Here is a 27,812-nt window from a genome sequence, read left to right as displayed (position 1 = left end):
GGGAATGGTGATGTATTACTGTAAAGAGTCTGCATTTGAGCACATACATTTGCCTCAAATGCCAAGGCTGTATGGGAGGGAATGTTTTACATGGAAAGGATAGTAATTGTCAAAATGTAAGTTCTGTTTGTTAGTAGCTTTAATGTGGAGAGAAGTGTGTAGCTGGCCTTCAGTGAGGATGAGATCAACATCGAGGACAGTGGCATGGGGTTTGGAATAAGACAATTTGAAATTTAGTGTCAAGAAGGTATTTAAAGATTCCTGGTATTTTAACAGGTCAGCCTCACCATGAGTACATATGCAAAGATGTCATCAATGTATCTAAACCAAACCAAGGGCTGAAGCTTATGGATCCCAGGAAAGCCTCCTCCAAGTGACCCATGAAAAGGTTGGCATAGGATGGAGCTTCCCTTGGCCATACCCCTATCTGTTTGTATGTCTGCCCTTAAATGTGGAGTAATTTTTGGTAAGTATAAAGTTGATTAAGGTGAGCAGGAAGGATGGCATAGGTTTGGTATCAGGTGGGTGTGACTGAGGAAACGTTCAGCAGCAGACAGACCGTGAATGTGGGAGATGTTGGCATCAATGGTGACAACCAAGCTGTTTGGTGGGAGTGAGATGGGTATAGATTTCAGATGATCTAGGAAGTAGCTGGTACCTTTAACATAGGAGCGCAGTCATTGTACTATGGTTTGCAGGTGCTGATCATCTAAGGCAGATATACATTCGGTGGATGCTTTAAAGCCAGCATCTATAGGATGGCATGAATGATTGGGTTTGTGGATCTTAGGAAGATGGTAAAAAGTGGGGATGTGTGGTTTGGGTGGGGTAAGAAGTTCTATGGATTGAGGCGTTAGTCTTTCTGAGGGGTCTGAGGTTTTAAGGAGAGACTGCAGGTCAGTTTGAATCATAGGGATGGGACCTTCATACAGATGCTGTATGTAGAGGTGTCAGACAGCTGGCATAGACCTTCACTAACATACTCCTTATGGTCAAGTACCACAGTGGTAGATCCTTTATCTGCTGGGAGGATAATGATGGAGTCATCTGCTTTTAGGGAATGCTGAGCCTGGAGTTCTGCAGAGGACAGGTTAGGGTCATATTGTTGGGACCTGAGGAAGGATTGTGAAGCAATACTGGATATGAGGAATTCCTTTTGAATGGTAGACCAGACATTGAACCCTGTCCTGAACAGTTTCGACTGTGATACCAACATGATCCTCCTCCTCCACCATCACCACCACAAAATCATCCCCTGCAAGCCTTCCACAATTTCCTCACATCCTCACCGAAGGCCAGCTACACCCTTCTATCCACATTAAACCTACTAACAAACAACAGTACTTACATTTTGACAGTTTCCATCCTTTCCATGTCAAACATTCCCTCCCATACAGCCTTGGCATTTGAGGCAAACATACTTGTTCAGATGCAGACTCTACAGCAATACACCACCATTCTCACCTCAGCCTTCACTGGACATAATTACCCCACCAGCCTGATTCAAAAGCAATTACCCGGCCCATCAGATCCAATCCTGTTACTGCTGGTCGCTCCAAATAACAACTTTGGAGCACACCAATGTCACTCAGTATAATCCTGGTCTTTAATGTATTTATCAGCTACTTCGACAATCCATCACTTTCTAAAATCATGTCCTGAAATGAGATCCATTCTATCTGAGATTTTGCCCACCACACCTACAACAGCATTCCACTGTCCTTGCAATCTCCACAATATCCTTGTCAGACCCTATGTTTCTTACGCCTTGTCAGACCCTATGTTTCTTACGCATGCATCTCTGTACCCTATGCCTCCTACCCCTGTGACCATCTTCAACTGCAAGACTTGCCCTATGCACCCTCCTACAACCAGCTATACCAGCCCTGTAACTGGCAAAACACATACTATCAAAGGGAGAAGCCACCTGTGAAACAACATGCCGCACACCAGCTGTTACGTAAACACTGTTTGGTCTTTTACATCAGCATGACTACCATCAAGTTGTCAGTTAGGATGAATGGGCATAGGCAGAGGATGTATACTGGCAACACACAATATCCTGTTCCAGGCTATGCTCTACAACACGACCTTGGTGCCTGTTTCACCACACGTGCCATCCGGATATTTTCCCTAGACACAGACACCACTTTCTCAGAACTCCACAGGTGGGAACTATCACTACAACATGTCCTTGATTCTCACCACACACCTGGCGTTGATTTACATTAATTTCTTCTGTCTCAGCAATTCTTCACCTTAACCACTCCTTTCTTGGTTCTGTTTTAGTTTTATACATCCTTCATTTTCTGACCTGTCTATTTTTCTCCATCCCCCTACCACCTCTGTCACTTACAAAGCATTTAGCTTTTCACTCTTATTAACTTATACACAATGTTTTTGCAGTAATCTCTGTCTTGCATATTACCCTGTCTTCCACCTTTAAGCTATCAGGTTTTCAAATATCATTTGGTGCAGTCCCCAACAATCAGTCTTTCCTTCTCATCTCGTCCAGTAAGTCTGCCCTGACCTGTGGTCTGATATGACTTTTCCGAAATCTACCCCCTTCCCTAACCTCTCCAGTACTTTCACTTTATCCCTCTTCCTTCTCTTTTAGCCTTTCTGCCGGAAGGAGAAGCCACTGACTCTGAAAGCTTACGTAAGTATAACCTTCTGTGTGTGTGTGTGTGTGTGTGTGTGTGTGTGTGTGTGTGTGGTTTATTTATTTATTTATTTTTTTTTTTTTTTGGAGACAACTGGTGACTTTTACTGAACACATTCATTGGAGATTATGAAGACAGTTAAAGAATATAAACATAAAAATGTCAATTGTTTAATGTGGTTTAACAATAAAATTTCTTTATTGAATACATCAGCTTTCCACAATGAATAAAATCTATTAAAAGCACATTGTGTGTTACACAGACTCAAAAACAAATGAACTTTTGATAAATATCATTGTTAATATTTTGTACTCAGGCACATTTTGGAGAAACTGTATCACATACAGAAGCAATTTTTAACAACACCTGGTTGAATATAAACAGTTCACATTAATGTCTTTCTCATATCAGTCTTTTTTTATGTCTTCAGTCACTTAAGCAAGACAAGATTAGCTTTTACAAAAGCACTGTATACACAAAAGTTTATATGCCTTCCTTTGCACCATGACATTATAAAACAATGTTACAAAATAATACATTGCTATCATCAAAGTGATAATCTTAGTACCAGGCTAACACTACGTACTACTTCTGATCTGTTTCAATTCTGCTTACAAATAAACAAAGGAATAAATGGTGTGCATACTGTGTACTGCAAACTTTTTATTTACAGCATGAGCAAAGGAACTTCAAATTTACTTATTGCAATATTCTTTAAAAAGGAAGGCACTCTTTGCAAATTTATATATAGAAAAGTTACAGATCAGAGCTTTCCTTGTCTATTTGCTATACTGCAAATGTACTTAAAAGAAACTGAAAATTATAAAAGCTACTAAGATGTCAAATATAGCTGCAAGCCCCATTCCCCATTTTTTATTGTATTAAAATGCTGTTTCTGTAAACAGTGAAGTGACTAAATACTCCACATTCATCCTTAAATGATATGCTCGCTGTTGCAACCAACATGTCATTCAAATCATTTGGGAATCTTTCACACTATGTATGAAAAACTGTTTCACATTGGTTATATTGTTTCACAGTTCGACTTTTTTGGCTTAACATTCATTAAAATTTTATCCAACAACACACAGGAAAAACATTTATAACACATTATACAGTATACACAAGCCTTAGATTGCTTCAGTCACACAATTACAACATTAAATATTCACAAAAATTTCTAACACAGTTTTCTTTTATGTTATACATAATTTATAATCTGGATGACATTTGGAAGATAGTGGAGTACAACACGCAACAACCATTATGACTGACTAGAACACCCAGAATACTGGGAAGACATAACAATACCCAACAAAAGTTTGGAATTGTCAAGAAATGGAAAATTGAGAACCATCTTGGTTTTTGTTACAGAAATAATGTAGAGAAGACACAGAATACTCAGTTTACATACTTATTAAGATATAAACAAAAACTGAAAACTCACTTAGTGGGTTTACTAGAGGTTTAGCTTCCTCCTGTTCCTAAAGCTAACAACAGAGATGATACTCTAGCCATTGAAAGTTTATCACATCAGAAGCAGCTCAATGCCACAGAAAAATAAAACTTTGCTGTCAAAAGTGAAATCCTTAAAAGTGAAATCCTACTGTTGATTTCAAACATGTTTGTTGAAACAATTCTAAGAATTCCAAAGTAATATTGCTAAGTCTATTAATAGGCTTTTAATGCAGCTGTAATGCTGATACTTTGGAGATAAGGTTATGTAAATATAAAACTCAGTAAATAAACAAGCTGACATGTAGAACACTGTTTTTGTGTATTGCATTCAAATTATTTTCTGTGCCTTTTACTTTTAGCTTTAAAAACGAATTTTACCAATCCCTGTGGGAATGAAACTCATGAACATTTAGGACTAAACATGATTTAACACACAACTTATCTATTAAGATATACACAAGATAAAAAAATGTAACAGCACTAAACTGACAGACAGGAAGGATTGAAGGATAGATAATTTCATACTAACACCTGTGAGGCGGGTGGGGGCTTGGGGGGGGGGGGGGGGGGAGGAAGTGGAGGAGATTACTTATGATGGTGCTACAACAGCAAAGACTTAAAAACTAACAGTAGATCAAGAGTAGCACAAGAAAGAACAATCACATACAAACAAAGAAGCAGAAATGGTAAAGCTACCATCAACATGAGGATGAAAAACTGGGATACATGAAAGGAAACATAACAAAAAAAGAATAAATAAATAATGAATGCAATGAGGCAAAGAAAAAGGAAATGCAATGTTGGCAGTCTTTAAGAGTGAATGGTGAGTAGGAAAACAATAATAGTTTAGATCAATTAAGCATTGTAATGTAAGAAGAAAGATGTCCTATTACAGTGTAACAATATGTAAAACCTATACTTTCTCCTGCATTAAGAATAATTTTTTTTACACACATCTACTCCAAATTCACTGCATATTGGTTTAAGCTTACTTTTGGAAATACAATAATTGATATCCTCTTTCAGCCTCCTTTCATTGTGAATCTATTCTCCTCTCCTCTCTATGCTCTACACTATTTCCTGTGAATATAACCTCTTCATTCCTTCCTCTTGTAATTTCTTTTTTATCTATATCTATACTCCTGGTAACAATTTTATTTCCTTCTCACAATTTGGAGATAATTTATCAATAAGCATCCCTTCTGAGATGGAAACTTCCTGAAAGATCTGCATTATTTACTAATTACTCTTCTACACCATCATATTTAAATATGCTCTACTGAGAACTATGGAACTAAATGTTTTATTGTGCCTCACATCATGCTTTCTGCCATATCACTTCTTTTCAGACAGAACTTGTGGTAAGTACATTCACAAGAACTGTCAATAGTGCCAGAAGAGATACAGTATCCTTACTTTGAGAACTAACAGTTCCTCCCTCGGGGAGGATGGGTGGATAGATTTCATTTTTAACCTTTCCCAATCTATCCCTCTCTGCTCCAGAAGGAAGGAACTGTTAGGTCCAAAAGCTAGGATAGTGTATGTAGTAGTGTCTATTTGCAGTACAGACATTTGTCCTGAAGGAAAGCACTAGCCACCAATTGTGTCATAACTTTATAGTTTTCTGGAGAGAATTTTCTGTTGATTCATCACTTCCTTTTCCCATTAATTTCTGAACCTTATTAAAAAACATTTAAGTTTAAATATTTTTTGGGATAAATTTCTACTGTTATTTAGTTTATTACTTGTCATCTTTTCTGCAATGAACAATAAACAGAGGGAGAATTTTCCACAGTAAGACCAACAGCATAGGTCCAAATTATGTAAGAAAGAAGAAGCATCTTCCTGTCATATTACGCAAACTACTCAGTTTATATGAGGAACAGCCAAACTAATTTCCATTTACTGTGCAACTTTTTTATTTTAACAAGAAAATGGCACACTCTTCATTCAGACAGAGTTTGAACCAGGTAACTTCCATATAGGAATAAACCCAGTGCAAATTCACTACACTTAAGACAATATTGTCCAAATAAGACAAAAAATCAAGATTGCAAGTAAAAATTGCTTTAAGGACCGTAATTGACCCAAAGAGAAACATAAATCTGTGAATGCTCGATGTAATTTTTTCATACTGATCGCTTCTTCAAAATGTAAAGAGAAAATGAAGAACAATGCAAACAGCAGGGTTGACAAATGATTTGGAAAGCTAATGAATGGTGAATATCAACAATTCACAATCCATGCATAGTCATTAAACAAGTGCTATTTAAATATAATTTACATCCATTCTTACTTTTTTATTAGTGCAAAATCAATGCATTTGCAAATCATTTTCATGAAAAAAATGGTGAAAATAACTCAGTACTTATTGTTTCCTACATTAACAACGTAAAACAAAAAATTGAAGACACAGCTTATAGTTCTCAAGGATTGTTTGCATTCATTTTTTAATAACTCCTACAAGAATGCATTTGTCTCAGTAACAAAGAATAATTGTTATTGACAACAATTCTTTCACATCCATACATCATAAACCCACCACCCCTCCAAAACAGGAGGGGGGGAGGAGGAGGAGGAGGAGGAGGAGGAGGAGGAGGAAATAATGATGATGATGAAGTCAGTGTTGTATTCTAAAGTTTCAGAAACACGGTTTATCAGCAAATGTACAAAGAGTGAGTTTGTATCTTACAATTAAAATAATAATGATGAGAATAGTACTGAATACCTTTCATACTCATTTTGATATCATGACTATGTTATAGGTTACAAATATCTTTAAAGTAATAGGGGTCCTATTTCATCTGTGTTAACTACTATTGCATCTCTCTACGAGAGAGATCAACAAGTTATTTTGGATACATATTGCAAGATATCTCTATGAGGTATCATGTACAGAACTGCCAAACAGGTTGTAAGACAGGGAATTGAGTAACACTAAATCACTCAAACGTCTCTTTATATAATGCTTTTGGCAGATTAGTCTCAACATAAATTACTTGAAAGACATAAAGGAGTAAGACTAACAGGAAAGGGTGAAGATGAATAATGTGATGACAAAAAGAGGAAAACCATTACAATGTTTACATAGAGAAACTGGGGCAAAATATTCGTGTGCAGATATACAAAGAAGATGCTCATTATAATTATAGAATTACTAGAAGCTTCATTAACGCAGTATTTTAATCCAATTAATCCCATATCATGAAGAAAATATTGTAGAAATAATTGTACACTAAATATTATTGAGCACAGTTTCTTGAAATTGAACAGTTTCTACAATTACTTCAACTTGTATAATATTTCACAACTTGGCATAATCAGACAAATTTTATATGCAGGATAATAATAATGAAATCCAAAATATTGTAGCCACTTATCTTCCTCCCTTCTTACATTTTTTTAACATCTCCTTTTATTATTGAGACTCACATGATTACCACTCTTCAATTCAGATACATTTGGAAATTAAACAGATTATAGTATTTTCATATCACTTACAGAATAGCTTGTTTACACAAAATTTATTTAGATAAACCATAAAATAAAGTAAATAGGTATAAGCAGTTTGCACCTTACAGGCCATTACATATTCATCTGTGATTTATAAAAATATGAGCTTGTCTGCATCATTAAAAGAAGAGAAGAAATGAGAAACCTCACTAAATACTGTAGAAAAGTAAATATCAACAAAAATTAAATATTGCTATTCTCTGTGTGTACTACACTGTTAAAAAATTACAAAACACTTTTGTCATGGAAATATGATCTGCCATCAAAATACTAAGCTCCATGCTCAACCATTCTTTACATATATTATTCTTCATTTACATACTCTTTTCAGATATGCATCTCATTAAACAGCTGAGTGTGTCGTCAAACAAAACCAGTAAAGACTTTCAGAACAAAATTCTGAAAAATAACAGTTGCACAAGAGCAGCATAAGTAGCTGGCTTGCAATAAATTATTACACTGCTTACTTAATAACAAGTATCACACTTCATTAGTCCAGAAAGAGCTTGCTCTCCATTACAAAATGGCATTAACTTGTGCCAAACTTCCCTGTTTCAAACACACCTTTCCGGAAAAAAGAAGAAAACTCGAGAAGTGCAAGTCGAGTTGGATTCTGTACACAAGAGAATAAAGGACAACTTTCTATTGTGGAACATACTTCAAGCAGCTGCCGTAGATATGTCTCCAATTGGACACGACGCAGTCGAGCCACAGATTCTGATTTTTTTGAGAAGAAGCGGCGTGGAGGAAATGGCAATGCTTCTACCTGCAGAAAAAAATAAACACGTTTGAATATTTCTGGTACCACATACACTTCAAAGAGAGAAAAGCAGAGGGGAGGCTGCCGAGGCCCGGCCTCGAAGTCAAAGACTCTGTGTGTGTGTGTGTGTGTGTGTGTGTGTGTGTGTGTGTGTGTGTGTGTGTGTGTGTGCGTGCGCACTCAATTATTTATTGGATATACTCCAAGTTTCGTCTTTTGCAACAGCTGTACACTTATGGTTCCCTCTAGTATTTTTATTAATTATGTTGAAAGAATAAAACTATGCAATTAAGTTTTTCAGTACAACGAAAAAAATCAGCTAAAGTTGCAAATTTCACTTTTTTCATTTGCTCGATGACTAGTTTCGAGTTGGGACACATTTTCATATCACCATGCCAGGTAGTCAAAATGGTATTTGGGAGAATGCAAATGAAGTGCAAATGAACAGTTACTGCAGATACAGGTAACTGTAACTGTTCAGCTGTACAACCATCAGGTTTCGCAACTGCTCACACCCACTCGTACAGCCCGCTGAACTGAGGTGGCAGCACAAATATTGCATTTCTATTAGACTGATCCAGATGACTTCTATAGCTGCCCAATCACCATGGGCAAGTGCTGGGCATAGTACCACAAACGACAGGGGAAAAAAAAGGAGTAATGAAAATATGGTTTCAGCACCGCCGAAGAAGGTGAAGAACTGATGATCAACAGGTGAGGTGATGGTTCCGTGTAACGGTGTTGACAGATTATACTCATATGGAACAAACTGTCATGGAAGCATAGGACCAAAACTCCCAGGGAGATTACAGGAAGCTGTAATGATGAAGCACCACAGGCAGCTCCCTGAGGTGTGCTCTCGTTCAGTGATAATTCCCTGGCTTATTCTACATGGGGCACAGTTACTCATGCAGATTCTTCGGGAATTCACATTTTGCTGAATCTCTACATTCTCCTGACATCGCACAAAGTGACCATTGTGTGGAAGGCATTTTTATAATGACACTGAAGGTTAAGGCTGAGGTTATTTTTGAGGTGGCACATTTCCTAAACAGCGAAAATGCAGGAAAGGTCTCTGTCAAACCAACCATTATTAGTAGATCAGTGTGACATTGGATGCTGGATTTGTAGAGAAGGACCACAACCATCACCAAGTTTCAAGATCACCAGAAGATTAAAAATCGGAAATTCAAAGCTGAGCCTTAGTCCTCAAATGTGTTCTTACCTACTGAGCTATGCCTGACCAGTTCACTCCTCACACAAACCTTTAATTTTCTTGGGCAATGTAAGGTGAAATTACTTATGCTGATTACTTCTGCCTCACTGTTACCATCATTTTCCATTTGTTTATGTCCTCCTTTTCTTCCTCTATTTGTGGCTTCCTCCATTTCATATGTTCCATACCACATACATATACTATATATTTCTGTTTTAGTTGTGTTTTTCCCTTATCTCTAAATTGTCAATTGGCTTCTCTGCATTTTCTAACTTTTAAGAATATAAAATCGTGCAAATTTAGTAGTATTTAACTGTTCATTTTTCTCCTATTCCATCCTCTCTTCCTCTCGAATGGCATTCTGAGCAGCTTTCTCAATTAAGCTTACTTATTTTTTACAATAGTTTTCTATGCTTTACCATATAAATGAGACCCTGGACAGTTAAAACATACAAGAAAAATTATTTCTGCCTTTATCTTATTGTGCTAGGTAAGTTTCTTTTTTTCTTATAATTGTGTTTGATTCCAATTTTGCTGTGATTACTATCTTGCAATATATGATAAAATCTCAACTGGTTACATTCATTTCTTAAATCAAACAGTCAATTCTTTTGCTTCCCATGTTACTGTTGAACTTCAATATCAGTTACACTCTTTATCAATAAATATGCTGTCAGATCTGCCAACTTCAGTTTTTATCAGGAGAACTGAAACACGAATGAAAAAATATTGGGATTTACCAGTTCACCAAAATGAGATTGATACAGACATTGTGCAAACTCAGATTCAGGAAGAAATAAAATCAGGTTTGCTACTGGGAAACTAATGAGATCTTCATTCTATTTATATGCTCTGAACAGAATACTTTAAAAAGAAAGAAAGGAAAGACAATGATGCAACCAAATCCAGTGAATTACTGAAATGCAAAATATGTCAAAGCCGTAAGTAAGAAAAAATATAACAAGCTAGTCCAAATAATTGTGGTTTATTGAATGTATCAGAATAGTGTTCTCTTGAATACACAAAAAATTGAATACCAGGTTTTAGAATGAACATGAACAGCCTCGACTGCAAGAAGCCTTTATTTTTGTTACTGGTTTCGGTCAGTTTTTGCCCATCTTCAGACCTCATACCATGATGGTGGTGAAAGGAGCAGGTGTTACAATTCCAGGAACTTCAACTGCAGTTGACATTCATGGAGTTGTAACACCTGCTCTGTTCATCACCATCATGGTATGAGGTCTGAAGATGGGCAAAAATTGACAAATCGGTAACCACAAAAATAAAGGCTTCTTGCCATCGAGACTGTTTTTTTCATTTTAAAGTAGTAAAAAAATTGTTGTTCTTCATGAGAAATGTTCTCAAGGAATATCAGGTACTTTGTTGGGGTACGTAAGAAAACATTCTCCAGTCCCACGATTTATCTCCACACACTCTCCACAACTTCCGAATATCAGCAACAAATCACTGCAGGAAATATCATTTGTGTTTACTCACCTTCGGTCCATATTTTGCAGACATACGCTGATGTAACTCTCTGAAGCGTTTGTAACGTCTCAGAATTGTCCACCTGTCCTCACCCACACAAACTCGAACCACATACTCGTAGTGAGTAAAGGATCCAGCACCTCGCAAAACGTAGGATGGTATCTGCACCCAACTTGCACAGCCATCTGTAACAATAAAGACAGAAATGAGAAAAAGACGTTATGTTTCCTTGAATAATAGCCTTCACTTAAAACTTATATGATTTCTTTTCAGTATGTCTGTGTAACAAAATCAACCATATCATTTTGTTAACTACCTATGCAGGTGCAGTATTAAAGATTTTTCCAACCAAACAGCTTTTCGTTGCATCAAAATGAATATCAAAAGAAATACTCAAGTAGTGGAGTTCATGCCCCTACCCTTACCCTGACCATTGAAATGGCTTCTAGTCAGTTATAGTGGAACTGCAGTACAACATGGGCTCTGATACTGGTACAGTTGCATGATGTTCTCATTAAGAAATCATTGCTAGAAGCACGGGAAAAAAACATTATGATGCACACAGCCTAAACAATAATAATAAATAATTTCTGAATTGTTACTCACCACACAGAGGAAGCGCCGAGTCCCGCGTAGGAGTTGGCGCACGCACGCACCACACACACGCGCGTCCCCCCCCCCCCCCCCACACACACACACACAGAGAGAGAGAGAGAGAGAGAGAGAGAGAGAGAAGGAGGGAGGGAGAAGAAGGGAGGGAGGGAGGGGGAGGGAGAGAGAGAGAGAGAGAGAGAGAGAGAGAGAGAGAGAGAGAGAGAGAGAACTACTGTCTACTGCCACTAAGGCATGAATGTGATTGCATCTAATGTGGTGGGGCGAGGTTGGGGCTGTTAGGTTCAGCATTCGGAGGCCAGTACTGCAGTGGTGGGAGAGTGGGAGAAGGGAAGGGACTATTGAACATTGAGGTCAGGGGGATTATAAGAAAGAAGGATGTGTTGCAGGGACAGTTCCCACCTGCGCAACTGAGAAAACTGGTGTTGTTGGAAAAAATCCGGGTTATAGCACAGCCTGTAGAGCACTCATTAAAGTGAAGTGCGTTGTGTGGGGCAGCTGTTCATCAATTGGATCTATAAACCATGTACTGATATGTGCCATGACCAAGTAGCTTTGGCTTGCACAGTCCCACGGAAATTGATAAATAAACAAAAAATAAATTAAATTTTATACATTGGCTGCTAAACATGCCATTCAACACAGTATACTTCACATTTATGACTGCTTCACAGCCTGTGCCATCTCGATTCTTCCCATCAAGTCAGATTTTCTGAACTGCACAGGTTACAGGTGGCAACTATCTGTACAATGTATACATCCCCCCCCCCCTCCCCCCTCCCCGGTGCCATTATCTTCGTTAGTGTCTCGTCCATCTGTCTATCCTCTTCCCTGCTGTCACTACAGTACACAAATACCTTCTATCCTGTCAATGCACCTAAAGTCCTTTCCTCTTCTCTACGTCCTCCCCCCCCCCCCCCTCCCCAAGCCTCTATTGTTAGGGTGTGGGCAAGCTGTGTGTGAATGTAGAAAGAGCTGGCCATAGTTTGCAGCCAGATGAATGCACTTTTGGCTATGGTCAGTCACCTGCAGTCTGCCGCCTTGGGGTGTATTGGTGGAAGAGAATGTGGCATGTCTTAGGGGACACCTCAGGTGTCACTTGTTTCACTGACAGCCTCTGCTCCTGAGGCAGCTCCTGGTGTACCCAGTATGGTGGATTCGTCTTCACAGCAGAGGGAGTGGCACGCAGGTGGTAATGCGTCTGCATCGCTCGAGGCGGAAAACCAATATGGAGACTGCTGGTCTGGCCTCACCCATTCACCTGGTGAGTGGACAGGTGGCCCTCCTTCAGCAGTGTCTGAGCAGGTAAAGAGGAGGGGGGGGGGAGTGGTTTATTTGTTATTGGGAGCTAGCTGCCAACATTAGGCACATTATAGAGCACCTTCAGCAATTGCGATCATGTCTGGAAAGAAAGCCACTGTGCACTAGTTATGTCTGACAGTGTGGTGGAGGCCTTGCCTGTGGCTATCGCACATGCAGGGTGCAGTCATCTGCCAGTTGTGGCTCATGTCAGCACCAACGATGCCTGTTGCATTGGTTCTGAGGCCATCCTCAGTTCATATAGGCACCTGGGGGAAGTGGTGAAGGCTGCTGGCCTCACATGTGGGTGCAAGCAGAGTTTGCAATTCGTAGCATTGTTCCCAGAATTGATTGGGATCCTTAGGTCTGGAGCAGAGTGAAGGACTTCAACTAAACGATTTGTTGACTCTGTGATTGTCTTGCCAGGAGACTTCTAACCTGTGTTATTGGTTGGGGATTTGTAGGACTCTCCTTGATAGGTCAGGGGTACACTACACAAAGAAAGCAGGTACTCGGGTATCAGAGGACTTGTGGAGAGCACATGATGGCCTTTTGGGCTAGGTGTTAGTTTTGGGTACTCTGATAAACACTCACCAGTTGATATGCAGCAAAGGAAGTCAGACCACATTCAGAGTAAACATACTTTGACTGTTAAAATTTTATCAGTAAATTATAGAAGTATTTGTAACAAAGTTCCTGAATTTGCTGCCCTCCAGGAAAGTCCTCATGAGTCCTCATGCTTAAATTATTCTCAGGACCAAGAGCTGGCTGAAACCTGCAATGTAAAGCTCTAAGATATTTAGTGAGTCAGGGAACGTATATAAGAAAGACAGATTAGAGGCCATAGGAAGGGGATTGTTCATAGCACTTAACAAAAATATTATCTCTGTTGAGGCTAAAGTTGGGTGTGACAGTGAAGTTATCTGGTAATGTTTAACAGATCTAAGTGAAACCAAGTTAATTGTTGGCTGTTTTTATTGGTCACCTGATTGTGTTGTCACAGTTGTAGGGTAATTCAAAGAATGTCTATGGCCAGTAGATGTAAATATACAGATCATCCATTACTGGTTGGAGGTGATTTAACCTACTGAGTATAGACTGAGATGTCTATGGATTCTTTACAGGTGGTACAGACTGACAGTAATGCGACGTATTTTTGAACACAATTTCTGAAAACTGTCCCGGACTGCTAGTTCAGCAATGGAAATATCTTAGACCCTGTAGCTACAAATAGGCGACTCTACTTCTTCAACATACTTTGCGCCTAAGGACCATGAAGATACATAAAATTAGGGCTTATACAGAAGCACATATACAGTCATTTTTCCATCGTTCTATTTGCAAGTGGAGTAGGATGGGAAATGACTAGTGGTGGTAGTGGTATGAGGTACCCTCTGCCACGTGCTGTAAGGTTGATTGTGGAATATCAATGTAGATGTACAATGCAGCCCTCTCTTGTGCCCATCACATTCTCTTATGCTGCCATAGGTAGCATTAGCATCTTGCCCCACTCCTGCCATGCTAAATCCTCCCCCTCCCCATCTCAGACCATCTCCTTGGCCCCATCACCCACCCAACCAGATTGCTGCTCACTTCAGATGTAGTTGCAGTTGGGCCTCAATCACATGGTGAGAGATGTTGTTGTGTGAATGTGAGTGTGTTCTACTTCTGATGAACGACTTTGTCCAGAAGCTTCAATATTTCTAGTGTGCTTTTCATTTTTCCTGTCTGTGGCCCGCCGCCTCCTCCTCTGTGTAGTAAGTAGCAACCTATCCTTCCCATATTTGTTTCTTTGTGTGGTGATAATACTAATAAACCTTTTCCAATCGCATGGTATTTTAGCTGCAATTTGGAATTTCATGTGATGTTACATGGCTTTAAAAATGGTATTAATTTACAAAATGGTTACATAGTGTAATGGTAAAGGTACTAACTTTACAAGCAAAAGGTTGTTGGTTTGAGACTCGCTGGATACATAGAAACTATTTTATTTTTAAATCTCTATAGAAATGACTTTGATCATTATTTTTATTCAGCTAATTCGTTTACATGCAATTTCCTTCTGTCTATTTGTCAGATGATATTCTTCATCATATGAAATACATAATTTGCTCTCGTTTTTCTTCTTGTCAGTCTTTTCCACTTGGAATCCTTGTTCATGTGATTTTAATTATTGTTATGTATTATTTTTGATTTAATTAATAAAATTTAATAATATAATTTAATAATCACAACATCTCAGCATGGCGTGGAGAATGGAAGTGCTTGTCACACGAAAGCATGACAAGCTACCTGTAATAATTAACACAAAAGTGATCCAGAAAATTCATGGTCACCAAATGTAAAGAATAAATAAAAACGAAAACCCACTGATGATGGCACAGTGGGGCCGAAACATGTTTGGGTACTGAGAAAAACGGTGTTTTGTGTAACTGACAGACCTCACATCCAATAATTTTAACTGCAAACACGGCCAATACAAGGAGCTGCAAATCAAAAAGATGGATATTAATTACTTCCATTTTGTCACCTGACATTTTTGTTCATGTTATTGCAATCATTATTTCTCTTTATCATTTTGCTTGAATTTCACTTTACTTAAAATCCCTGCTTTTGCATAAATCATCATCCACATTACTTTGTCCGGAGTGCAATAAGAGTTTATGTTTTAAATCGTGTATGACCATTGCCATCAAAAAAGATGTACATCCTGTAATGAGAAACACATTCTTGACACCACTGCACAGTCAATGTAAGATTCCAAATGGAAAAGGACTGATTGATAGAAAAACAAGAGCAAATGATGTATTTCATATGATGAATAATATGATGTGACACATGGAAAGAAAAAAAATTGCACGTAAACCAATTAACTGAACAAAAATAAATATCACTGTCATTTTGATAAAGATTTTAAAATAAAATAGTTTTTAGGTATCTGAGGAGATTCAAACCGGTAAGCTTTTGCATGTGAAGTCAGTACCTTAACTATTAGCTATGCAACCAGGCTGTAAACTAATACCTTTTCTTAAGGCAATATAGTATGCCGCAAAATTCCAAAATTTTTTTTTCATTGATTACTCGCAAACGAGGCCCCACCAGGGTGAACAGCTGCAAACTGTAATTCCCCATATAGATTGATTCAGAAAGTTGATCCCACCACTGGGGATCTCTCCTTGTTTAAAAACAATGTATTCTGGTGTATGTAATATTTTTCATTACTTTTTATTTGATCAGAGCTGTATGGTGCTACACTGTTCATTTACATCAGTTGTCCATCAGAGCTGCTCGTGTGCTTAATGCAAAGCATGATGGCTTATTCGACATAGCAGGATTGAAACTTCCTGGCAGATTAACACTGTGTGCTGGTTTTAATCTGCCAGGAAGTTTCATATCAGCGCACACTCCGCTGCAGAGTGAAAATCTCATTACAGCAGGATTGAATCTGTTTGCTAGATTAATGACTCTTGGTCCTACTAAAATTTTGACTTAATCGCATATTTTACCGATAAGAGTAATAGAGTTCTGCGTAACAACTTGCCAAGTGATGAACTCAACAATTTCTTGCTGGATGGTTTACAGGATTTTAAGGGATCAAACTACTATGGTCATCAGTCTCTCAATACAGGCATGTTAGAAACATGAGAAAACATTTGATTTTAAACCACATAGATGGTAAAAGAAAATTGCTATAGGGTAGCCATAAGAGGTGTTAACAATAAATTATTACAGGCCCACGGCATCTTGTCCTGCAGCGGAAAGTCCACCTCTGCACTGTGACGGGCTGCCTCTCCCACTACACAAAGTCAATACGGCTGCCAAGTTGGATACCTATTAGGAGGACCACTAAAATATAAAAAAAATCATGGATACTATTAGAACTGAGTGGATATGTCAAGGGTCGAGCCTGACCTCTATAAGGAGGCAGCCAGAGGCTCCCTCAGGACCAAAAAGGCAGAAGCAGGAAACCCTTCATCCCCGTCTGGCAGCCGGCCAGATGATAACTATAAAGGATTCACATAAAAGTATACAAACTACTCTGATGGGTGAAATTTAAAACCTGATTTGCTGCCTAGGCATTATCAGCTAGAATTTTTTTGAGAGTGACGTACCTGAGGCTGTTCACTGAGTCACTGCAGATTTGGAAACATTCTTGTGATAGGTTGCAAATGTAGTGAAGGACACACACTAGTGCCACCAGTTCTACCATAAATAGGCTGTGCTGACTAGTCAGGGATATTGCTTGTTGGTCCTGGTGCATGTAAAGGTGTAGCCCGTCCGGTCTTTAACTCTTGAGCCATCCGTATAAACGATATTTGAACTGTGGTACTTCCATGAAGACCAACTTATGAAAAATTGAGGGATCTATCACGTAAAGGCCACTTGTCTAACTCACAGTGCAAATTTCAAACGGGCCAGTCTACTACTGATCACCCATCCCACCTGGAGTTTAGTATCGGAATGTCTTTTAGCTGGTATCAGCACCTCTTCACTGCCTTCTTCTATGTCTACTTATCTTTCTCAATTTAAACCCAACTCAATCCACATCCCTGATAATCCCCCTATGTGAGAGGCTCTACAGAGCACAGTTATTATAACACTGTGTAAAAGTGTCCCATAGTTGTCAACAGCTCAGTTGTAGCCATCAAGACATTAATGTGCACCTTCTAGCCCGTCAAAACTACTTCTAATATAAGTGGTTGCCTTTCCTTGGGTTGCTAATTTTGTTTCTCCTGGATTTTCAAAAATCATAGTAGTTTGTATTATTCAATATATTAACTGCTTTTACTGTTACTTAAATTCCTTCATCATTATATTCTTTTTGCCTTCCACTAATCTAACATCTAAGTACTGTAAATTTTTGTACTCACTAGTACAATGTGATGCCACATCAGTTAACAAGTTTGGCTTATCAAACTTGTGTTGGAGTTACATTGATATACCAGTACTAATATAAAGTGGTTTGTGTTGACCTGCACTACAAACTTTGTGTCAACTCCTAAATCACCCTCCTGAATTTTTGGCCTTTAACTTACTGCATCTTTCTCTTTTATTTGCTCCTAAGGGAAAAATTCTCTCTCATAGTTCAAAATTAGCATGTTTTGTCCAAATTTAGATACAAGCGTTGTGCATTCCTGGAGGTTTCTGCACACTATCTATTCATATTTTATGTATGATTTAAGCCTACTCACCAGATATGGGGGAAGGGATGCTGAGACTGTAAGCAGAAAGACTATCTGCATCTCCCTGACTCTGTATTTAAATAGAAAAGGAAAGATATGTTAGAAATACAACAGTCACAAATTCCCAACAAAAAAGAAAAAGAATCACTTACAGAATTTGAAGTATAGAGGATTGGACTCACAGGCGATCCAAGTCGGCCACTGGAAGGAAATTTAAACTTTATTAAATGAAACAGGATTAGCATTATCATCAAAAGGTAGAAGATAAGTAATAATTACAATAGGCATGTAATACATGATAACATTTCAATGCCATCTTTACCAATTGCAGACATCTTTTATGCTGCATTCAAAATGTAAATCATAAAAAAGGAATGACGAGAATACAGTAGTAAGGGAAATTAACACAGTGGTAAGGGAAATTAATGTAGCCTTAGCATGTATGTAAGGGTGTACAATCCCATGACACATACTGAAGAATTCTCTTATGTATGTTCTGCGAAGCTCTGCGTCTTGGACTGTCTTCCTGATAACTGTGGGTATCTATCCTCAAGCTCGCACTCAAGTTCTCAGATAACCTGTGAAAGTGAACAAATGATGTAATATTAAAAGTTAATATCTTTACAAATACCATAAATTAATTTAAAGTTATTAATACATAAACTAACATAGCGGAAATGCAATAATGGAAATTCTATCAGGCTCTCAGCTTAAATGATTAATGGCCAATTGTTTTTCAACTGTGTAATGTCAGAACAGGGCTGACAAACTTGGTGTGATGAGCTGTGTCAACACTATTAACTGCCCTTGAGCACCTGGATGAAGAAAACCCTTAGAAAATGTTTCACTGGTATGCTCAGGGCTGGGTATTATTTATGTTCTGAGTAAGCTAATTCTAATTTAACATCTAATGATTATGCTTCTTTTAGTAATATTTGATCAATCACAATTGTGAAAAAAAAGTCAGAAGATGCCAATTACACTGAGAATGACTGTAAGAGACACTGTGTTATGGGAGTGGTAGGTGTGATATTCGTAATGTTCATTTCCTACTAAGTCATCACAGTCTTGTTTTATAGTTTGTGCAAATAAAAAATGCAGTGCCACTATCCCCTGAAGGACTCATATCTGTTCATCCAAATCTTCTACTTTTGCTTAGTTATCTGAATGTTTTTATGGCTCATAACTGCAGTCTCTCACTGTGATGTGGAAACAGTAAGTTTTACAATGTAACATGCTGCAAGTTTCCAAGTACAGTTATTACAGCTCCACTGTAGTCAAAAGGAAATGTACTTCAGTGCATGTGTGGCCCATAGTTGAGGACTCTGTAGTGGAGCTGTCACAATAGATATATTGAAATATTTTTTTAATAATGCCTCACAAAATTCAGATTACCATGAAGCATTTCGAATATTTTCCACGTATTTAAATGACATTCAAGTTGTTTAGAGCTGTTGATATCGAGTGATGTTTGTCAAGTAGTAGCTAGTGAAATGCTGTTTAGCTCCATGAACTAGAAGGGGGGAAGATGGCTTCTGCATAGTACAGTTTTTATGGGATTCTAGAATACTCAACAATCTGAGCCTAAGGGAGTCATACCAATCTCCACAATTTTCAAGTTCTAGTGCTTACAATGAACAGGCACCAATAGAATGACTGAACTTTCACTCTCAAATCTCTGTCTCTTGATTTCTCTATTGCATTTTGATGCATCATTAATTGACGTTTAATATTAATGTTTTGAAAGTGTTAAAGGTATCCCTCTGGAACTGGCTGTTCTATCCACAGTAGTAAAGGCACCACAGCCAGCTCAAGAACATTTTTCCAAACAAGTGATATATCATTTGTTTCCTCCTCTTCCTTTTCCCCTCCAACAAACATTAGTCACTATTCCTAGGACTCTTATTAAGGACTTTAAACATTATTCTAAATTTAGTGATCATGGAAATGGGTTGCTTTTTTTTATAATAAGTAGTACACAAACATTACTCTGTAATGAACATAAATTTCTGTATTCTGGTGCTAAATATTACAAGAAGAAACTGTTTATTTATATTTAAGGTAATTCCTGAAATCTTTGTAATATTTTAGTGAAAGCAGGAAGATGTAGTCCTATTGTTTTGTTCTAGTTTCAATTGTTTTGTTCTAGTTTCAACAAAAATGTGCTATTTATTAAAAAGAGTGGGAAACACAAAATTTCTTTTTTTTTTTTTTAATAATGCAATATTTTCATTCTATAATTTACGACTGGGACAGAATACAAAATTATCATCTAATTTATTTTATACTGACATATTAAAGAAGACATTGTTTGAATGCATATGTTGCATATTACATGTGTAGAAATCTCACTACTACGTACTTAAATTTTGGAAAATTCAAAAGTGATAAAGATGGTAAAATTTTATGTATGCAACTGAAAAGAGACATACAGATTTGCACAGGATACAAAAGAGAAATATTCTATTAATAAAGTCATGTATAATTCCTACACTTGTGTAGCATATATACTGATAATGTTTCCCTAGAATTAAAACATTACAATGAAATTTTTCTACTCTTTAACATTGAAAAACACTTCAGAATAGAATCTGAATCTACTGACTTCACAGCACCATTTTCAACAGCTAAAGTTGACAGTCCATAAAATCGTTCTAGAGAAACTACTGACTTACGGTATGTCTTTATCAGTTTGAGTTTTGAAAAATTCCTTTCACCACTAGCTACCTATACAGGCGAAGTCGAGAAGAATTGTGAGCTTACATAAGAACTGAAAAAATGACAATAAAGTTGCTTTTTGTAGTATAAGATAATAAACCCTGTAGTGGACTTCCAGCAGGAAGACTGGGTGCTAAGATCAGAACTTCATCATTTAGTTCCTTCTCACTGGTGTCACATTCATCACCAGTAGTTAACACAGCTCAAGACCCATGCATACAGCTTTTAATTTCCCATCATCCTACATCTGCAGATCATGAATACTGTATTAGTTCTTGCTCTAAGTATGCTCATGAGCTCAAATACACTGGAGGGCCAAAGAAACTGGTACACCTGCCTAACACCGTGTAGGGCCCCCGCAAGCACACAGAAGTGCCACAACACAATGTGGCAGGGACTCCACTAATGTCTGAAGTAGTGTAGGAGGGAACTGACATCATGAATCCTGCAGTGCTGTCCTCAAATCCGTAAGAATACGAGGGGGTGGACATCTATTCTGAATAGCACATTGCAAGGCATTCCAGATATGCTCAATAATGTTCATGTCTGGGGAGTTTGGTGGCCAGCACAAGTGTTCAGACCCAAAAGAGTGTTCCTGGAGCCACTGTGTAGCAATTTTGGACATGGGGGGTGTTGCACGTCCTGCTGGAATTGCCCAAGTCCGTCGGAATGCAAAATGGACGTGAATGGATGCAGGTGATCAGACAGGAGGCTTATGTACTTGTCACCTGTCAGAGTCATATCTAGACGTATTAGGGGTCCAATATCACTCCAACTGCACCTGCCCCACACCATTACAGAGCCTCTACCAGCTTTAACAGTCCCCTACTGACATGCAGGGTCCATGGATTCATGAGGTTGTCTCCATACCTGTATATGTTCATTCACTCGATACAATTTGAAACGAGACTCATCTGAACAGGCAACATGTTTCCAGTCATCAACAGTCCAGTGTCAGTGTTGACAGGCCCAGGTGAGGAGTAAAGCTTTGTGTCATGCTGTCATGAAGGGTCCATGTGTGGGCCTTTGGCTCTGAAACCCCATATTGATGATATTTCTTTGAATGGTACACATGCTGAAATTGAAATCTGCAGCAATTTGCAGAAGAGTTGCACTTCTGTCATGTTGAATGATTCTCTTCAGTCATCGTTCGTCCAAGTCTTGCAGGATCTTTTTCTGGCCACAACAATGTCGGAGATTTGATGTTTTACTGGATTCCTAATATTCACAGTACACTCATGAAATGGTCGTATGGGAAAATCCCCTCTTCATCACTACCCCGCAGATGCTGTGTCTCATTGCTTGTGTGCCAACAATAACACCACATTCAAACTCATTTAAATCTTGATAACCTGCCATTGTAGCAGCAGTAACCAATCTAACAACTGCACCAGACACTTGTCTTATATAGGCATTGCCAAATGGACCGCCGTATTCTGCCAGTTTGCATATTGTTGTATTTGAATATGCGTGATTACACCAGTTTCTTTAGCGCTTCAGTAGATATCTTTTAGTGAGCAGATATCTGTGTCAACAATGAAATAGGAAAAATTTACATTAAGGAGGTTTCTGTTTCACCTTCACTAACTGGCTCATCGTGGAACTCACACGTAAATTCCTTGTTCCCTCTCATGGGATGAATCTAGTTCTCTTTTTCAAAGTCTAAATGAGAAGAAAGCAAGCCCTTTTATATCTGTCATCACACTGATAACGCAGTCACAAAGCACCATACTTGGATGGAACAAAAGCCTCAAGGAGGTCAACTGAACACTGTGGTTTGTAATCAAGTGTTGCTACCACATTTTTTTGACACCATCACTGACTGAGTAGTGGGAAGGAGAGGAGGAAGTGTCACAGTTGGCTACAGAGCATGATTTTGTGTTTGCAAATGGTTTATTCCTTATTACTGAGCAGGGGCGAAGTGCTTGGTATTTTGTTGCAAAGAGCATTTGCAAATCATTAGTGAAAATGACCTGATGTTAATAACATCCAATCAGAACTATTTTAGTCATATCATAAATAATAATCACCCTCCATAATTGACTGACAGTGTTCAGAATTTTAAGGTCATTGACATGGGTTTGATTCCTGCTGACAGCACCAGCCGAAAATCATATACAGGGTAATTATAATTAAAGTACTAGTTTCAAAATGCTGTAAAAAAATGAACTACTGCTCACAATGATGTGGAATTTTAATGGAATATTATTGAAGAAGGGGGAAACATCATGGAAACAAAAATAACTTAACAAAAATATTACCACTAGACTGTGGTGTAAACAGCAGAATATGCAAAATAAACAACACTGGGTACATGGTTGTCCCTCAGTTTGTCTCTGAGATGCTCAGTATGACTGCCTCATTTCAATATCATACGCTGCCAGTAAAGCTTGTTTACAAGAATGGTGACTGTCAAGGTCTGGAAAAAAGACCATGAAATTCTAAAAGACAGGTTCTTTAGCATAGCACTATGTCAGAGGGAGGAAAACAACTGATCCGACATCAGTAAGAGATGTGGTCACAACACTTTGGGAGGGGGCAAGTGGTTATGTATATGTGCAGTGCACGTGAAATTGTTCAAACTGTGGATGTGCATAAAATTCTATGAAACATCCTGCATTGCTATCCATACAAAATTACCTATGTGTAGGAGGCATGAAATAGGTCAATGAACAGCCATGGAACATTCTGAGGAGGGATGAAGCCTATTTACATCTCCAAGGACATGTTAATACACCAAATTGCAGAATACGGGCAATGGAAAATCCACTCCTATGTCAACCAGTACTGTTTCATTCTGCAAAGGCAACTGTGTGATGCTGGTTGATGGGATTGTTTATCATAAGGCATATTTTTTTGAGGAGATAGGTCCTGTAGGTCATGTTACCTGTACTGTCACTGGTAAAGGCTATGACAGCCTTTTGTGCACCAGTATCATTCCGACCTTTCAGCACTCTGGATAAGTGGGTATGAATCTTTTTATGGAAGATGGTGCTTCTCCACACATTGCACAGCTGGTGAAGCAGCTACTGCAGAGGCATTTTGGACATACTAGAATTATCAGCCATCATTTCCCTACAGCTGGACCATCTAGATCATGATCTTAATCTATGTGAGATCTGGCTGCAAGGTTACCTGAAAGATGTAGTGTTCAATGCTGCATTAATGGCACACATTGTGCAATGCATTCTTAACGTGACTCCTGAAACATTCCATTCTTGTTGTGCAACATGGTGTTCCTCGATTTCAACTTGTGGGAGAAAAATAGGTGGACATCTTATTGAACATGCCTTGTGCCAGTCTCACAATACTCAAAAATCAATTTGATTGTTGCTTTTTATGCGGTTTATGGCCTCAGTAAAAGTAAAAACCAATTTTTCCTGTCCAATGTGGCACAACCTGACTGGAAGGGCTTATAAAATTAATAGTGCTATAACTGCTGAAGGGAAACCTGTGTGGTCAAGCACATTGTACAGTACAGCTTGTGTAACTCACATCACAACCGTTACACTGTGATTCGTCTGTCATTCATAGCCGAACCCATTTATTTTATGATGCACAAAAACGTGCAATAACAAAAGCAAAAAAGTTCCAGTAAACATGTGTTCACAAACGAGCTGTTTGCAAGATAAAACACAAATGCGTGGTACGAGTTGCCACTAGCTTTAGTATGACGTACTACCCTAGTTAGTATTGTTTATTTGAAATGTCAGTTAAATCCCCCATCTGACTGACCTCAAATTTCACCCTTGCCATAACTCAGATTGTGCAACACTGGGGAATATGGTACATTTTGCTGCTGATATAAGACAACTTCTAATGTTTCAACATAGTCGAAAATGGATAAGTGAGCCTGTTCTTGATAATGAAGTCAGTGCTGGTTCATAACCACACATTTGTAATGTCCTAACAACTTGTTTGCTGACGATACACAGTCCACATAAATTTTGCACTTCACGTGCCTCTTCTATCCCTCTTAGATTGGCACCGCAAGCAGCTGTTTGTGTTGCATGGGCCTTAGATCAGCCCTAAAAGGGCATACAGTGTCGGTAAAGTGCCCTAGAATACAGTAATGGGACCATCACCGTCTAGTGCAAGTTTTTCAGATGATTATGTACAAAGAATGTTTCCTTGATTTCGGTCATTAACAATTCCTTGCTTGCTCACTGTGTTTGCTTGATGATGTGTATTATATCTAACAAGGTTGACGATATAAAGTCAGTTCATAGTAAAAATATTTCTGTTACTGATAAATCTGATATATGTACAGTATTTAACAATCATTTTCTGAGCATTTCTGGTGAATTTAATAAAAATTTAGTTTCTACAGGGAATCATATAACTCTCTTGGCAAATGCCTTTCCAAGATTGATGTCTGAAATACTCCTCTGTGATACCGACACGGGGGAGACTGAGTCAACAATTAAATCACTGAAGACTAAGGACTCTCATGGATATGATGAAGTGCCTATCAGAATAGTAAAGTACAGTGCTGCACACATTAGCCCTGTACTTAGCCATACTTGTAATTTTTCCTTTAGGAATCGTCAGTTTCCTGAATGATTGAAGTACTCAGTAGTAAAGCCGCTTTATAAAAAGGGAGAATAGAATAATGTAGACAATTTTAGACCCATTTCTATGCCATCAGTGTTTGTTAATGTTATTGAAAAGGCTGTGTATGTACGGATAATTGATCATTTTATATCACATAATTTGCTATCAAATGTACAGTTCGGCTTTAGAAGTTGTTCAACAACTGAAAATGCTATATTCTCTTTTCTCCATGAGGTACTGGGTGGGTCAAACAAAAGGTTTCAAATGCTAGGCATATTTTTTGATTTAACCAAAGCATTTGATTGTGTTGATCACAAAATATTGCTGCAGAAGTTGGACCATTACAGAATACAGGGAGTAGCTCACAATTGGTTCACCTCTTACTTCAACAACAGACAGCAAAAAATCATTATTCACAGTGCTGAGAATGGCTGTGATGTGGGATCTGAGTGGGGTATGGTCAAATGAGGGGTGCCACAGGGATCAGTGTTGGGGCCATTCCTGTTCCTTAGTTATGTAAATGATACGCCCCCTAGTATTACAGGTAACTCAATTTCTGTTTGCTGATGAGACTAGCTTAGTAGTAAAGAATGTTGTGTGCAACACTGGCTCAGTTTCAAATAGTGTAGTTCATGACATAAGTTCATGGCTTGTATAAAATAAAAAATAATGCTAAATCACAGTAAGATTCAGTTTTTACTGTTTCTAACACACAACTCAAGAAAACCCAATGTTTCAATTTCGCAGAATGGGCATATGATTAATGGAACTGACCAGTTCAAATTTCTAGGTATTCAGATAGATAGTAAACTGTAATGGAAAGCCCACGTTCCGGATCTTGATCAGCGCCTTAATGCTTCCATTTTTACTATTCAAATGGCATCTGAAGTAAGTGGTCGTTCAACAAGAAAATTAGTCTACTTTGCTTAGTTTCATTCGCTTATGTCATATGGTATTATATTTTGGGATAACTCTTCCCATTCTAAAAGGATATTTATGGCCCAGAAATGGGTGGTTCAGGCAATAAGTGGTGTAAGTTCGTAAATCTCTTGTCGACCCATTTTCACTAGTCTGGGGATTTTGACATTGGCCTCTCAATATATATATTCTTTACTGTTGTTCCTTGTCAACAATATCAGCTTATTCTGATGAATAAGCAGCTTTCATTCAGTTAATACTCAGCAGAAATCCTTCTGTATCCATTTTCAATAATCTACCACAAGAATAAAAAAAATCCTGGCAGTAATCCATGTGCTTTCAAATCAAAACTGAAGAGTTTCCTCATGGGTCACTCCTTCTATTCTGTTGAGGAGTTCATTGAAAACTCAAGCTGATTGTTGATTGTGTTTACTTAAATTTATGGCTTGACCTTTTTTTGGGATCATAAACATTTTATTTTTATCTTTTGTAACTTTTATGTTGCAATTTCATGTACTGACACATTCCATGACATTGGAGATATGCTTCTCAAATTGGTCCTACGGATCTTGATGTGTAAATAAAAATAAAATAAATAGAACTGTCAAATACATGCTTTTGAGATATAACTGAAGGGACAAAAAGTCCACAGATAGGCATTCGAGAATTTGACCACACTGATAAGAGATTCACAGCCATCCCCTGTACAGAAGCCATGAGCGACATGTGCTTCAGAGAAGTAACTATTATTTAAAAATTTGTGCTCAAATTACTTACAGTTTTTTCCATTAAATAATAAGAAAATTTTCAGTAATGTGATTTCAAGGATATTGATGTCTTTTATAATTCTAGACTCATTAACTACACCGACAGACATAGCTAAATACATTTGCTACATACATCTAACCACAGTTAAACTAATTTCTACTGTTATTCTAGAGTCCCAGTAACAGGTTTTATCTTTCCTGGTGTCTAGTACTCAAAATCGAAACATTTCAAAGCAAATTCTCTAACTTTAATGAGCTGTTGATACATTATTTCGGTTAATATTTCATGTGATAATTATGACAAATAGCCTTACACATACTTCAAATATGAATATGGAAACTTGGATTTACTGAACAGTAGTCATACATATTCTGTACCTGACAGTGAAGTGAAACTGGTCAAAAGTACACTGTTCTACAGGGTTTCAGCAATCCCATGGAGCATGCCATTACAAGTAACATTCCAAGAGCCATTTTCTTTGTAAATACAGACAGACAAACTGATGTAGAACAATGCAGTGTTGGTTCCTCTTAGAGTTAGATGCTGAGCACCTATTATTAAGTGTGCACAGGGAGGTTTGTGCTACCTGTGAAAATCTGAGAGGATACTGACTTTTCATTTCTCATGGTTTCTTATAAAATAATGAATAAAATTTGCTAAGC

At 38.0% G+C, this 27,812-nt stretch overlaps 1 protein-coding gene across 1 annotated transcript in view; it reads right to left on the bottom strand.

Annotated features, from left to right (window-relative positions):
• Positions 1-2,843: 2,843 nt before the first annotated feature.
• Positions 2,844-27,812, bottom strand: part of LOC126463709 (kinesin-like protein Klp98A) — a 419,586-nt gene continuing 394,617 nt past the window's right edge. Inside the window, exons 22-26 of the mRNA XM_050096180.1 lie at positions 18,666-18,770; positions 18,345-18,393; positions 18,202-18,262; positions 11,108-11,283; positions 2,844-8,400 (exon numbers count right to left, since the gene is read on the bottom strand). Coding sequence (XP_049952137.1) covers positions 8,164-8,400; positions 11,108-11,283; positions 18,202-18,262; positions 18,345-18,393; positions 18,666-18,770 — 628 coding nt within the window. The 3' untranslated portion in view covers positions 2,844-8,163. The remainder of the gene's footprint in view (positions 8,401-11,107; positions 11,284-18,201; positions 18,263-18,344; positions 18,394-18,665; positions 18,771-27,812) is intronic.

Source organism: Schistocerca serialis, chromosome 1 (genome assembly GCF_023864345.2).
Source record: "Schistocerca serialis cubense isolate TAMUIC-IGC-003099 chromosome 1, iqSchSeri2.2, whole genome shotgun sequence".
In the NCBI taxonomy this organism is placed as follows: Eukaryota; Metazoa; Arthropoda; class Insecta; order Orthoptera; family Acrididae; genus Schistocerca; species Schistocerca serialis.
The sequence above is the reverse complement of the archived record's forward strand: the minus strand, read 5'-3'. Positions and strand labels throughout refer to the sequence as shown.